The 16,240-nt window shown below is 35.5% G+C and overlaps 1 protein-coding gene across 1 annotated transcript in view; it reads right to left on the bottom strand.

Annotated features, from left to right (window-relative positions):
- Positions 1-7,232, bottom strand: part of LOC129716953 (uncharacterized) — a 35,800-nt gene extending 28,568 nt beyond the window's left edge. The window contains exons 1-2 of the mRNA XM_055666796.1: positions 6,848-7,232; positions 5,238-5,868 (exon numbers count right to left, since the gene is read on the bottom strand). Coding sequence (XP_055522771.1) covers positions 5,238-5,868; positions 6,848-7,232 — 1,016 coding nt within the window. The remainder of the gene's footprint in view (positions 1-5,237; positions 5,869-6,847) is intronic.
- Positions 7,233-16,240: the final 9,008 nt, after the last annotated feature.

Raw genomic sequence — 16,240 nt, 5'->3', positions numbered from 1 at the left:
AATTTGTCAAAGTTTACAGCGCTCCCAGCATATGATAATACCGCTTAACGTTAATCGAGTGATGGTATATTGTGAAGCATTTATTTAAGCTGCAGAAAAAAATATAGCGGCACCAAAAAGCGACAATTTTTTTTTCTTATTTTGGCCAGATTTTTGTTCTATGTACTCCTCTGTGCGACGTTGCCACTAGTAGCTTAACAGACCCGCGGACAGCAGACATCTTCTTTATAACCTTGCTCATAAGTTAGCACATATGCATGAAAAAATAACAGAAGAGCAACATTAAGTTGGATCTCGGCAGCTTATTTGAACATTTGTTTGAATATTTCCGAAACAAACCTCAAAATCTAGGTGATGAAAAGGGATAATTACTGTTTGCCTTTCCTACTGGTTCTGAAAAATAATCCGTCGAATTGGATTGCTTTCCTTTGAAAGTACATTTTCGTTACCGGTATCCTTTTTGACAACAAATTTACACATATCCATTCTGCGTCTTTTGGGCTACCCGTAGTAGCAAGTGTGCTGGCTAAGTTCCCCGAATATCGATATTTACCATATTCCCCACACGCACGCTCAGTATAGCAATGACAAACACCGCAAACAGCCAACGCCACTAGCGGCCAGCAGCGTCATCAACAAATAAACAAACCTAAATTAATCCACCTAGCGGTCAGACCCAGTCTTTCTCATTCAAACTTATATCAAATTGTTATGAAGTTTGTTATTTGTAAGCTTGAGAGATGACTCGTTCGTATGACACTATTTCTGTTCAAATAAGTCGTGTAATTTTTGGGATAATAGAATTTCGTTGTTTTATTAACAATTTAATACATAACGGTTGCTTAGTTCGATTATAATCAAATGAAATGGGAACGTATAGGGCAGCCAAACTTTGAAACCACGTGTTCAATCATAATTCATCAGTCAACCCTATACTAGCCCGTTCATCTGATAATACTATTGATCAAATCGGTTGTGTACTTTCTGAGATAATGAAGTTTCGTGATTTTCACAATTCGGTACATTACAGACGAAGTTACAGTTCGATTACAGTAAAATTCAATAGGGTATTATGAGTCAGCTAGACCTTTCATTTGACACTAATTTCGTGAAAATCGGTTCAGCCATCTGTGAGAAAAGTGAGTGAGTTTATGTATTCTTCGGAATATGTTTCTTTTCATAGCTAGATTTCACATTTTCAAACATAACCGATTGCAAAAAATCAATAGGGTTTTCAAGATAGCCCGTTCATTTGATACCAACTATATTGAAATCGGTTGTGTGGTTTCTGAGATATTGATGTTTCGTGATTTTTACATCTTTAAATATAACCTCTAAAATAAAAATCCAATTACAATGAAATTTAATAGGGTCTTATGGGGCAACTAGAACTTTCATATTTGCATATAATTTCATTAAAATCGGTCCAGCCTTCTCTGGGAAAAGTGAATTAAAATAAAAATCTGCACATAGACACACACACATACAGAAAATGCTCAGCTCGTCGAACTGAGTCGAGTGATATATGCCATTCGGCCCTTTGGAGCACTTTCATATCTTCGGTTTTGCAAGTGATTGCTATACCTTTCTAGGAGAAAGGCAAAAAGTTCAAAAAATTATTAATTAGGAGTAAAATATTCGCGCTGAAGAAATAGCGAAATAAAAGAAATGACTTTGAATTTCGTACACTTCAATCACGAGCAATAGCGGGAACGTACGAATAGCACAATACCAAATTTAAATTTTGTTGAGGCCATATATTTTGATCAAAGCAGTTACAGTTTTAAATAGTCTTTGAATTTCGTTCCTTTTCATAACTTTTGAACCACATATCAAATTGCTATGGAATTTCTTACTTGTGAGTTTGAGAGACAACCCGTTCAAATGACACTAGATATGTTCAAATAAGTCGTGTGATCTTTGAGATAATAGACTTTCGTTGTTTTTATAATTTTATACATAACGGTTGGAATAAAAATACGATTATAGTCAAATAAAATGGGAACCTATGGGAAAACCAAACTTTTAATTTGACACTAAGATTGTTGAATTAAGTCCAGCCATTTTTGGGAAAACGAGTGAATTTGAAAAGACACCGGAACATGTTCCTTTTCACAATTTTGAACCACGTGTTTAATTACTATAAAATTCATCAATTAACCTTTAACTAGCCCGTTCATTTGATACCAATATTGTTCAAATCGGTTGTGTACTTTCTGAGTTAATGAAGTTTCGTGATTTTCATATTTTGATACGTTACAGACAAAGTAACAGACTGATTACATTGAAATTCAATTGGGTGTTATGAGGCAGCTAGACCTTTCATTTGACACTAATTTCGAGGAAATCGGTTCAGCCATCTCTGAGAAAAGTGAGTGAGTTTAAGTAGTCTTCGGAATATGTTTCTTTTCAAAGCTGGATTTCACATTTTTAAACATATTAGGCAAAGTAATAGTCCAATTGCAAAATAAATCGATAGGGTCTTATAAGGTAATTAGACCTTTCAAATGACACTGATTTTGTGCAAATCGGTTCAGCCATCTCTGAGAAACATGAGTGAGATTAAACACTCTCCAGAACTCGTTTCTTTGAATAACTTCTGAACCACACGTTCAATCTTCATGAAACTCAAAAGGTAAGAGTTTTTTAAGTAGCTTGTTCATTTAAAACCAATTTTGTTAAAATCGGTTGAGTAGTTTATGAGATAATGATGTTTGGTGATTTTCACATTTTTCAACAGAACCTCTAAAATAAAAATCCGATTGCAATGAAATTTAATAGGGTCTTATGGGGCAACTAGACCTTTTCATTTGCAATTAATTTCATGAAGATCGGTTTAGCCATCTCTGAGAAAATCGAGTGAGGTTGGGAGAGCGTTACACACACACAAACGCACACACTCACATACACACACACACATACAGAAAATGCTCAGCTCGTCAAACTAAGTCGATTGATATACGAGATTCGACCCTTTGGAGCACTTTTATACCTTTGGTTTTTCCAGTGATTGCTATACCTTTCTAGGAGAAAGGCAAAACGTAGAACTACGTTAACAATAAAACACAAATTTCTGTACAAACGCTAATAATTATGACTTTAAAATTTACATTTTCGTGAACCACAAATTAAGAGCTTTCGATTGATCTATATATCATCGTTGTGCGATTCATTTGAAGCAAAATCATGTTTCAAGATGGCTTGACTCAGTTTTTTGAAAATTTCTCGGAAACCACTTAACCACAAATTACCACAAATTGGATTTCGAACTCACAAATTAACCACTAAATATTGGTGATAAAAGAATTAAAAAAAATTACTTTGTCAAGCCATCTTGATATATGCTATCAGCCCGTTGTCATTTGCTACGTCTTGATATGTTGTTGCCGTTGTCACCGCGAAAAGCCTGAAATGAGGAAGTATTGTTTTGTGGTGTTTTTAATTTTAATTCGATTTTTATGGATTTTAATGTAATTTTTACCGGTAAAGGTTAAGTCGTTATCAGTTTCTATTGTTGCTATTTTAAAAGGGTCTTGGTCCTTGTTTAAGCGTTGTGTAATTTTAAACTATTTATTATCGTTTGGGTTTAGTTGAGGGGGTTGTTGTTTGTTTATGCGCTTTTTCTCGTAGGCTTCTTTGCGTTTGTTTAGTTCTATTCTAACCGCCGACTATAATTTGGCAGAATTTTCAATTATCTCTTCGACATTTACAATGTTTCTGTTGTTAAAAACTATTTCACGTGGTTTCCTTCTGGTAACCGAGTGGAACGTGTTATTATAAATGTCAGTGATAATGTTTACTTGGTCGATGGTCGACATGTTATGGTTTTTGTGTTTTAATGTACGGTATAACTCAATCAAAGCCGAATGGAACCGCTTGACTATTCCATTTGAGTTTAAATTACTCGCATAATGTATCTCGATGCCTAGATCGTTGAGAAAACCTTGAAAGTCTATAGATTTGAAAGCTGGTTCTTGATCACAGACAATCGTTTTTGGTCTATCGAATAGTCTGACATGTTCTGTGATTGCTTTCTTCAAGTCGACTTTTGTTCGAGACTCCAACGGTATCGTGTTGGCGAATTTCGAAAAAAGAGTCGACTACTGTTAATCATTTTAGACCTTTCACGCTTAACGCATTTGGGATTTAAATATTTTTTGAAGATTTCCACTATATCTTCCTCTGTATAAGTAATTTTTACCACTGTATATCTGTGATACTTTGGAAAAATTTGTGCGTGACGAACTGATTCGAAGTTTGCGGTTTCTAAACGTGTTTATTGCTATTTCCGTACACCATATAAAAAAATCGTCGCTTGTATCAGCGGAGTGGATTGTTTCCAAGTCGCTGTATGAAGCTGAAGAAATGGGCTGGTTGGTACAATTTTCGTTGGTGTTCAACTCGTCTGGTCTTATTCTAGAGAGAGCATCCGCTACCGTATTACTCCTACCAGGCTTATAAATTAATTCGTAGTCGAATTCTTCGAGATCCAATTTTCCACTGAGAATCCGTCTATTAGGGTTATTCAAAGAATATGTCAGCGGTTGATGATCTGTTACTAATTTAAATCTCCTGCCATAAAGATAAGGTCGAAAATGTTTCACGGCCCATTACATGGCGAGAAATTCTTTCTCGGTCGTTGAATAGTTTTCCTCAGTTTTATTTAATGTTCTAGAGGCAAATGCTATTGGTCGATCTTTGCCGACTGAACCCTGAGAAAGAACTGCGCCAACTGCATAATCACTGGCGTCTGTCGTCAAAATGAACTCTTTTTGAAAGTCGGGATACAGAAATATGGGATCCATTGTTAAAATTTGTTTGCATTTTTCAAAGCATGCAACCTTTTCTTTTGACATGTCAAACTCGGCATCCTTTCTCAGTAGCTGAGTCAGAGGCTTCACAAGTTTGGCAAAGTCTTTTATAAACCTTCTGTAATAGTCGATTGTTCCTAAGAATTGTTTCAATTCTTTTTCGTTTTTTGGGATTGGCCAGTTTCTAATAATCTCGATTTTGTCTGAGTTAGGTTTAACGCCATTTTTCGTGACTGTATGTCCGAGAAATTGCGTCTCCTTTCTAAAGAAGAAACACTTTTCCAGTTGAATTTTCAGGTTTGCTTGTTTTAATTTGTTGAAAATACTTTGAATATCCCTGACGTGTTCCTCTAAAGAGCTTGAAAAGATGATAATGTATACCAGACAACATTTTTCAATAAATTTACGAAGAACTGCATCCATTACCCTTTGAAATGTTGCGGACGCATTTTTAGCCCGAATGGCATTCTAGTAAACTCATACTTCCCGCCATTGTTTGAAAATGCCGTCTTTTCTCTATCGTTCTCGTCCAGCTGGATCTGATGAAATCCGGAGACTAGATCGATAGTTGAAAAATATATGGCTTTGCCTAATTTATCAAGAATTTCCGTTATCTCGGGAATTGGGTAGCGATCTGAGATTGTCTTCTCATTCAGCTTCCGGTAGTCGATAACCAGTCGAATTTCTTTTGTTCCCGATGCATCGGCCTTTTTCGGTACGATCCAAATTGGCGATGTATAGGGGGAAATAGACTCTGAAATAATTCCATCTCTAAGCAGCTTCTGCACTTGATTCTGTACTTCCTCTTCATAAATTTGGGGATACCGGTAAGACTTAGTGTGGATTGACATATCGTCTATGGTTCTAATTTTATGTTTGATACTGTGGGTGAAACTCAACTTTTGTTCTTCCGCATAAATAATATCCGAATAATGGTTTAGAATATTCTTAAGAGCAGTTCTTTCATAAGCGTTGAGAAATTCGTCGGTAACTTCGACGTCTTCTCTGTTATATTTTATCTGTTCATCAGCGTACGTGAACTTTGTGTTAGTCGGGTCTAATTCCGAAACATTTATTTCCAGTGGTGTTTTCGTATGATTTTGCACTGCTACAAAAGCTTTATTGTTAGTGCTACGGTATACGCCGGGAAGAATTGAAAGGCCGTTTAAATATTTTTCTCTACTCAAAACAAAATCTCCATCTTCCGCAGTTTCTATTTCGATGAATTGAAATTCTTTTTTTTTCACAACATTTATTTAACACGGCACAATACAGAATTGAAATTCTTGTTCATTTAAATTGATGGTGTGTTCGTTTGGGAATTTCTTCTTTAAATCAAAAATTCTTTTAGAGATTTTTAGTCGGTTTTTACCGATGTCTAATTCGGCATTCAGATCTCTCAGTGTTTCGTAACCAATGAGACCGTCAAAAAAATCGTGGAACTAAAAAACGTAGAATTTTACATTTTTCTTGATCCTAAAGATATTGAAAGAAGCTGATTTTGTAAATTTATGGGTACCGCTTATGTTTCTTACCATCCCATTTTCCCGGTTTCACGTTTTCCAAACTAACGTGTTTTGGAGAATTGTAATATTTGTTGGCTCTAGTGTCCACTAAAAATTTCATCTCTCCTTTTGTGGTGTTGACTATAAGATAAGGAATGAAATTATTTATGTTCCTTTCTTTGTCACGCTTGCTGTTTGAAAATTTATCTCGTCGGAAAAGACATCATCGGCTTCCAAAACTAACTGTGGCGTATCGGCGATCGCTTCTGCTTGCCCTATATCGCCTGGATTTTCCCCTTCGTGGGTATTCATTTGCATCCTGGAGTTTTGCGTTCTCATGGAGACGTCTTCAGCATTCAGACTTAGTATTACATATTTTGGCGTAATTTGGCTTTTGGTAACCCGATGATTGATGCATCGGTGTTCGTCGTTTGATTATTTTTCTGAAACGTATTCGGCTGCTGCCGAGTATTTTCATGCTTTTATGGATTCCCTTGATTGTGTTGTAAAATTCGGTCAGTGTTTTCTTACCTTTTTTAGCGTAAAACAGCGATTGTATATGCGATATCAGATCGCGACGATCGCCGTACGAGTTTAGGAGGGCATCTTTGATGTCTTCCCATGAATTTGGATTCCCGGAGGCGATAATAATTTCCTTCGCTTCTCCGATAATTTTTGTTTTCACGGCTCTCACGAACTGTGGGTAAATTGGCTGGCTTTCCACGTCTTCCAACCAAGCTTGTGTTTCGCGCTTATTACCGCTGAATGTCGTTAAGTTTTTTATTGGATCCGGTGTCTTGAATTGAACAAACGGATCGTCTGCTTTTTGTTTTAAAGCGTTGATAGTTTCGATCAAAGAGCTTTGATTGGCTGTCAAAGCCTGGATGTGAGCTAATAGTTCCTCATTAGTCGACATTTTTCTGTTTTTGTCAAAAGCGGTAGCTCTTTTCATGAAATGTTATTCTCTATGTAGATTTAATAGTACTCTCTATGTAGATTTAAAGGCACTTCTTAGTTGAGCTGTTTCTTTTAACTTTGAATACGGTACACAGGAAACGTATGTTTTAATGCACTGAGTTCACACTTACACGATAAAGTGTAAATTTTTGAGCACGGAGTATCGTTTCAAATCGCACTTACTTAGGAAAAGAAAAAATTACTCACGTGAACAGAATCGGCAGAATTTTTATATATATATATATATATATATATATATATATATATATATATATATATATATATATATATATATATATATATATATATATATATATATATATATATATATATATATATATATATATATATATATATATATATATAAGTTAATTGCTTGGAACTCTTCGGGGGATTTTTAAATAAACTAAAACTGAACTTCACTTCAACACGGTTCACACTGGAATGATTTTATTGTCGTTAAATTAATTACAGAGAGCTAACGAATAACCTAAATCCCTGACTTAGCACATAACGTGCACCTAGCGTTTGGACACCTGCTTGTGGCTTCGCCGTTCGACGTTGGAGTTATTTCCTGTTGTCTGCTGACGCCGCGGATTCCTGGGCCTGTGCCGGTTAAACTTTGAGATTTGGTTTCGTCGTTAACTGCTCCTTGCGCAAGTATTGCTCGTCCCGAGCAATAACCTGTTTTCGCGAACTGCTGGTATTTGATGATTCCAAAAATTGTAACTGCCAATATAAAAACTGTTAAAGTGCTTATTGATACAAATCCGATTATGTTTTTAATGTCGATTGTCTCTAGATGCTTTCGATTTTCTATGTGTATGGCATGTAGTTCCGAAAGGTTAATGTGTCTATGAGTTTGCATAGGTTTTATTTGCGTCGGTTCCAGTGGTGTGATTATGGGTTGATAAAATTGGAATTCGAGATTTTCATAGAGCTCGTTATTTATGTAAATTGAACAATTATGGAATGTTATCAAATGGATGCCTCTCAGAGCTTTGTTATTGATACCACAGGTGCTATTGATATTTACTTCTTGGTGAACGGTTAGTATCAGCAGCGTACCTGGGGCTATTTCTCTTACTTCTGTGGTTGGAGGTTTTCCCACGAGATTACAATGTCCAAAACGTCCTCGCAATAATGCGGCTTCACACGGGTTTTCGCTAATGTCGATTACCTGTCTTTTTTCGCATAAGGTAACTTTGCGGTTTTGTTGGCATTTTGAAACAATCGCTAAGATTTGAGTTCATTAAGACTTCATTATGCATCAGTTTGGCTGTATGGTTCAGTATTGGCAAAGGTTCGATGCTCACTTTCCGGTATGTGGTTGGAAGAAGTCGTGGTATGTTAACGCTGATGATGAGGGTTGATTCGCTATATAGGGTGCTGGTGGTGAGATAGTTGTTGGTGTCGTCGAGGCTGTGAATTTCTAAACCTTGGCTTGAAATCTCCTGTGCTATTAGATCAATTTCTTTTGGTGTAAGAATTAGTTTACTTATAATGTTTAGTTTAGTAAGCAAGATAGCGTATTCGATTGATTTTAGAGTTTCTATAAATGTGTTTAGTTGAAAGACAATTTGAATTTTCCGATTTTCGCTAATGATGTAATCATTATCTTTAAGAATACTATTCAGGGCATTCTGTTGGTTTTTAATTTGATCTGTCATAATGTTTATTCTGTTTTCGAATTTAGTATTAATTTTTATCTGCCTGTTATTTTGCTTTATGATAGTGTTTCCAGATTTTCTAAGCTCGTCTAGGTTGCTGTTAATCAGTGCTAGATCGTCTGCATCTAAGTTTCCGGTGATAAATTTAATTGTACTGCCTAACATATTAATTGCTCTTTTGTTTCTGTTTGGTTTAACTTGTAGCATATTAAAAAGGAATCTGATTTCATTCAATTTCATTTTTATAATGTCCGAAAAGTCACTAGGTGAATTCTGTAACTGACCAATCATGTTTTCGATATATAACACAGATGTTTCTAGTTTTACAAAGTCAATCACATGCAGCAACCTGTCGTAACCGTCTATTATCCTCCCTTCTCCCTCTTGCAGTATCAACGCTCCTGCGTTGTTGGTAATATCATTAATCTGTAGGACTTGGTTTTGGGATGGGGTGTTCATTGATAGGATGAGCAGGAGTGTAAGCATGGGTAGTTGCATTTTTTCCGTTTGCCAGGGTTTGACGAGAATTCTGTGGAAAGAAAAGTGTGAGTGTGAGTGTCTCATATTCTTTTAAGATTATTTTTGTGTAGCTTTCGACCCGAGTCGTCAATGAAGGTTCTAGTATGATCCTCGACGACTTGAACCGGAAGGTACTTTGGATTGGTCTTATTCCGTATTCCCTGGACTTACTGGAAAACTTCTTCGTTCGGCTGCAAAATCGGTTGGGCCTCGCGATGATTGTTATGTTGTTCAATTGTTTTATGTTGTGTTTTTTGTAATTGTAAGACAACTTCATCGTACATTTTGTTCCGACTTTCGATCATTTGATCCACGTCGAGATGTCTGTCGTCACCATCTCTGATGGCAAAGAAGATTTCCCGTGGTTTCAATTTTGTAGCTGAATGAATGGTTTCATTATACAGGGTACAAGCAATACGAAATACTTCCTTGTTAGATAACTGTTCGTATTTTGATCTGATACACCTAAAAATCTCAGCGAGTGTAGAATGGAATCTTTCGACAGTGCCATTCGTTTCGCTGCAATTTGTAGGTGTAAAATATATTTGAACATTTAAATCGTTGAGAAGTCCCCTGACTTCAATTGACCTCATGGCTGGTTCGTTGTCGCTCACGATGAGTTGAGGTTTTCCGTGTGTGCTGAAGTATTTCAACAGAGCCTTCCGAACGTCCTGTATCTGCCTTGATTTAATTGGAATGATTGCGCCAAACTTAGAAAATTTATCTACAATTGATAAAAACATATCAGGTAACGAAATGAAAATGTCTATGTGAATAATTTCTAGTGGTTTTTTCGGAATAGGAGTTTCGCCAAATTTAATTTTATATGGGTGACGTTCGTATTTTGCTTTGTTGCACACTTCGCATAATTTGATAAATCTTCGGACTTTGAATTTCATTCTGGGAAAGTAATAGGTTCTAGAAATTTTTTCTTTGTTTTCCCATATACCTCGATGTGCTGAATCGTGCACATTCTGAATTAGGTCTTTCTGTTCCTCATCCGTTTGAACGTCTTGTAGCATGGTTTGCGTTATTTTAACTTTGAAGGTTTTGCATCGGTTAAAATAATTTTTGTAGACAACTTGTATGGTGGGGATTAATCTCTCGGGGCAGAAAATACAGTTGACTCTTTTATGATCCATATATTCTTTAAAGATATTTAACATTGCGGGTACTCCGAAACATATTTTTGTTATGGTTCTCCTGAAAACACGTGGAAACACTTCCTCGAACTCATTGCTATCTTGTTCGCCAATTTTTAGCACTAGCTGATTCGAAAACACGTTTAAAGGGCGGAGAGTCATCTGAACAAACTCAGAATCGTCTGTATCCGCTGAGTGAACAGTGGCAGCGTCCGTGTCGCTGTCACTTTCTTCATGTAGGTTTATTTCGTGTGGAAATCGTGATAATGCGTCGGCGACAGTATTTTGCTTTCCAGGTCTGTATCGAATTTCATAATCATATTCTTCGAGTGATAGCCTCCATCTTACGAGCTTACTGTTAGGGTGATTCAAATTCAGCCCGTATGTGAGCGGTTTGTGATCGGTATACAACACAAACTTTCGACCGAAAAGGTAGGGTCTGAAATACTTGCAGGCCCATACGATAGCCAGCAACTCTTTCTCTATAGTCGAGTATTTTTCTTCAGTTTGGGAAAGAGTACGAGATGCGTATGCTATCGGTTTATCTTTGCCTACTGGACCTTGCGACAGAACCGCGCCAATAGCATGGTTTGATGCATCGGTCGTGAGGATGAAAGTTTTGTCAAAATCAGGATACTGTACTGCTTGTTAGAATGTTTTTGCATTTTTCAAATGCATTAATAAATTCTCTCGAATAGTCTAATGTCTCTCTTTTTCGTAAGCTGTTAGTAAGCGGATTCGCTATTCGAGCAAAATCGCGAATAAATTTCCGGTAGTAACCTAAAACTCCAAGAAAGCCTCTTAGTTCTTTCTCGTTTTTTGGTAAAGGCCAATTTTTAATAATTTCAATTTTGTCTGGTTTCGGCTTGACTTCTTCTGAGGTGACTAAGTGACCCAAAAATGCGACTTCTTTGTGAAGAAACTCGCTTTTGTCTAATTGCACTTTCATATTGAATCTTTTAAGGCAATTAAAAATTTTTGCTAAGTTTTCCAAGTGTTCCTGAAGGCTTGTCGAAAACACAATAATATCGTCCATGTAGACCAGACATATTTTACCTATGTGTTCTCTTAAAATGTTGTCCATCACACGTTGAAATGTTGATGGCGCGTTGCGAAGCCCGAATGGCATTCTTAAAAATTCATAATGACCGTGTTTTACGCTGAAGGCGGTTTTCGAAACGTCATCGTTGTGAACTTCGATTTGATGAAACCCACTTGCAAGGTCTAATGTAGAGAAATATGTGCATCTACCCAGTTTATCAAGAATGTCATTTATGTTGGGTATTGGATACTTATCCTCAATTGTCTTGTCGTTTAACTTCCTATAGTCAATTACGATTCTCCATTTTTTTTGACCGGAAGCATCCATTTTTTCAGGTACGACCCAGACTGGTGAGGACCAAGGACTATTCGAATGCTGGATGATACCTTGCTCTAGCATTTTTGAAATTTGCTTCTGTACCTCTTCTTTATGACAGAAGGGGTACCGATATGATTTAGAATGCACAGGAATGTCGTCTTTCGTTGTTATTTTATGTTTTATTGCGTTGGTGAAGGTGAGCTTTTGTTCCTCTAAGTGGAATATTTCCTCGTATTTTCGAATCAAATCAATTAATTTTTGTCGCTCTTCTTCATTAAGGTGAGCGAGTCGTAGTTGTTGGAAAAGATCTTGTTTATTTTTACATTTCGGGATCATGTCAGGAAAACATGTCTCAAAATTCTGTATCTCAACTTGAAAAGGTTCATCAATTTTGACTTTAATGGGTTTGCTGCTAATGTTGGTAATGGCAACGTACGCTTATCCTTGCTTAGCGCTGTATAACCCTGAATGCACTATTAATGATTCGGAAATTTCTATGTCATTTTCAATTAAAAAATCACCTTCATTGTTGTTTGTAGGGATACTGATGAATTTTGATTCGTTTGAATTTAAACTAATGTTTGTTGTGTCGGGGTATTTTCTAAACATTGGTATCGTGGTTGATGGTAACTGTAACTCGTTAGAATGCGTGAGGATGTTGGCTTTCAAGTGTTGAAGTGACTCGTAACCTATGAGTCCATCAAAGTATGAATGAAAGTCAAAAATGTAGAAAGTTAATTTGGGAGAGTTTTAAATGTGAGGAAATGGATTGAATTCTGTAAATTGATTAATTTGGTGCGATCCGTTAATATTTCTGACAGTAGCGGGTTTCATGAATCTGCATTTTTCTATGTTAACCAAACGTGGGCTAATATAATTCTTGTTAGCACCTGTGTCAATCAGAAATTTTAAGGATCCTCTCGTCGTTTCTATTTTTAGGTACGGTATGAAATTGGCTACGTTGTTGTTTGTGAGCCTGCGGTTATCCGAAAATTTAGGACATCTGGTTTATCATCCTCTTCCTGTTTTTCACTATGAACCTCGTTAGCAGTTTCGGGCAAAATTTGCGTTTCATTCTCGGTTGTCTCGTTGGACTGATAATAATTTTCAAAGTCTGGATAGTAAGATAATGGTTGATAATAATTTTCTGTATAATCTTCATATGGGTAGAAGTTATTATAGCACTGTTCGGTATTTGTTAGTTCTTCAAAATGGAATTTAGGAGGGTTATATGGTCGAGCAAAGTTTTGTTGTGCGAAATTCTGGGGGCCAAAGTTTGTTGGTGGGCGATAATTCTGTGGAAATCGCGGTGCAAAATTGTTTTGCATTTGAGGAGGGGGTATGTTCCGAGGACGGTTCATGTAATTTACTCTAACGGATGGATCTACATCCATTCTTTCAGGTTTTGGTTGAGGTTTCCGCGGGAGGAAAGGCCTAAACATGTGTGGTGGCGGTTGTTGCGGATGTCTATAAGAATTATTCACTGGAAACATTGGTCTTGGTTGAAACTTAAATGGTACTGGTTTATATAATGGCACCTGTTGAGGTGCTCTGCTAGGAATTGGTGGCGGATGATGTGTAGTTTTTGGTTGTATGTAATTGCTTTCATCTAAAAAAAGTCTCAGCGCATCTTTTAAGCTTTTCGGGGTTTGGGCTCGAATTGTGGGTCCCAGCGGATGGTGTAACCCAGCAAGAAACACTTTGAGCCCCATTTGTTGATAAAACTGGTTTTTTGCTGATTTGACTTCCGGATTTTCTTCCGTTATGTTGAGTAAATTTACAAGCAAGGAGACAACGTGGGAAACTTTTGAATAAAATTCTTCAAGTGTTCCCGTTTGTTTGATACCGACTAGATCCTTTGCGAGCTACACTTCATCTCTGCGGTCGCTGTAATGAGTTATCAGGTTGTTTTTTATTTCTTCCCAGTCTAACCCGGTGCCGTATAATTCTAAAACGTTATCGGCGTCGTTTATAATTTTGGACCTGATGGCCTGGATCCAAATAATATGGATTGGAGATCCCCTGGCCGAATCAATAAGTGGTATTAAATTGTCTATTGATCTAATAAATGAATGTAATTTAACGGGATCGCCGCTAAAGCACGGCAGGTCTCTGATAATTGGTGGCGTCTGAAGCGCCTTCAGAATGGTTTCTGTCTCCCTTAATGGGTTTTCTGGTTGTCTTACGGCTGCTGCTCTAGCAACGCGAGCGGCTTCAGCAGCGCCTTGTGCTTCAATTCTTAGTTGGTGAATTAACTCATCTCTTTCGTTGATTTCATGTCTTAATAATTCTACCTCTTGTTGCAAATGCTCCATGTTCATAAAAATAATTTCACTTAAACTTGTGTCACTTTCAGAAAAAATTAATCACTTCTTATCTACCTTACCTTAGTGATTCCGGTTGACCGTACGGTGATCCTCCGTTTAGTTTCCGTGAGTCGATTTTAATTCCGATATCCTCTCGAAATTACTATCACTGTTTTTATTTTCTTATTTTCACTAATCCGTTCCGACTGCGCCAGTTAATTGCTTGGAACTCTTCGGGGGATTTTAAAAAAAACTAAAACTGAACTTCACTTCAACACGGTTCACACTGGAATGATTTTATTGTCGTTAAATTAATTACAGAGAGCTAACGAATAACCTAAATCCCTGACTTAGCACATAACGTGCATCTAGCGTTTGGACACCTGCTTGTGGCTTCGCCGTTCGACGTTGGAGTTATTTCCTGTTGTCTGCTGACGCCGCGGATTCCTGGGCCTGTGCCGGTTAAACTTTGAGATTTGGTCTCGTCGTTATATATATATATATATATATATATATATATATATATATATATATATATATATATATATATATATATATATATATATATATATATATATGTATATATATGTATATATATATATTTATATATATATATATATATATATATATATATATATATATATATATATATATATATATATATATATATATATGTATATATATATATATATATATATATATATATATATATATATATATATATATATATATATATATATATATATATATATATATATATATATATATATATATATATATATGTATATATATGTATATATATTTATATATATATATATATATATATATATATATATATATATATATATATATATATATATATATATATATGTATATATATATATATATATATATATATATATATATATATATATATATATATATATATATATATATATATATATATATATATATATATATATATATATATATATATATATATATATGTATATATATATATATATATATATATATATATATATATATATATATATATATATATATATATATATGTATATATATATATATATATATATATATATATATATATATATATATATATATATGTATATATATATATATATATATATATATATATATATATATATATATATATATATATATATATATATATATATATATATATATATATATATATATATATATATATATATATATATATATATATATATATATATATATATATTATGATTATTATTACTATTATTTTCATTTGTCCAGTAGTATAAAGGTTGACCTTTTTAATTTCACTACTTCCGGTTGAAGGTTCGTTTCTCAAATACCTTAATGTATATAAATTAAATTTATTTTTAAACCTAATCTCTCTTAGCAACCTAATGCAACTGAACCTGTTGCTGTTGTACGGCTCGTACAAAAAGGTATCGATACGACAAATTATTCATACATATCGTACAAAATTGGCTTGGACCCCGATGTTTAATCGATTGCTTTGGATCCCGCTTCTTGGCCTTCTGGATTATTATTCGGAGAATTCATCGATCGTCCAAAAAACTAGAACTGGCGGTTTCTTTTGCGACTAACGCGCCTGCTGCTGCGTACGAGCTATCTACAGAATTACCACATGCAGATTTTAATACGTTCGACTCACCCGCTGACGAACACCTTGTACCTTTCGGATCTACCCCGGGACGCACCGAATTAAGCAACTTGGAAGCCCCTATCCGCTCATCACAGTCGCGCCACTGCAGCCTGCGTTCATCAGTCGTCCCGGTCCTGTGTTTAAGTATGGAGAAGGGGTCTTCCAGCTTGCTAACACTGGCAAGTATTTCGTAATATTTCACCACCTGATATTCCCGCACCTTTTAGTCATTCACCGACAAATCAATCTGTCATTGAGGCTAACACTGGACTACGGATAATATATCAAAACGTTCGCGGACTGCGGACTA

The sequence above is a fragment of the Wyeomyia smithii genome, chromosome 1 (genome assembly GCF_029784165.1).
Source record: "Wyeomyia smithii strain HCP4-BCI-WySm-NY-G18 chromosome 1, ASM2978416v1, whole genome shotgun sequence".
NCBI lineage: Eukaryota > Metazoa > Arthropoda > Insecta > Diptera > Culicidae > Wyeomyia > Wyeomyia smithii.
The sequence above is the reverse complement of the archived record's forward strand: the minus strand, read 5'-3'. Positions and strand labels throughout refer to the sequence as shown.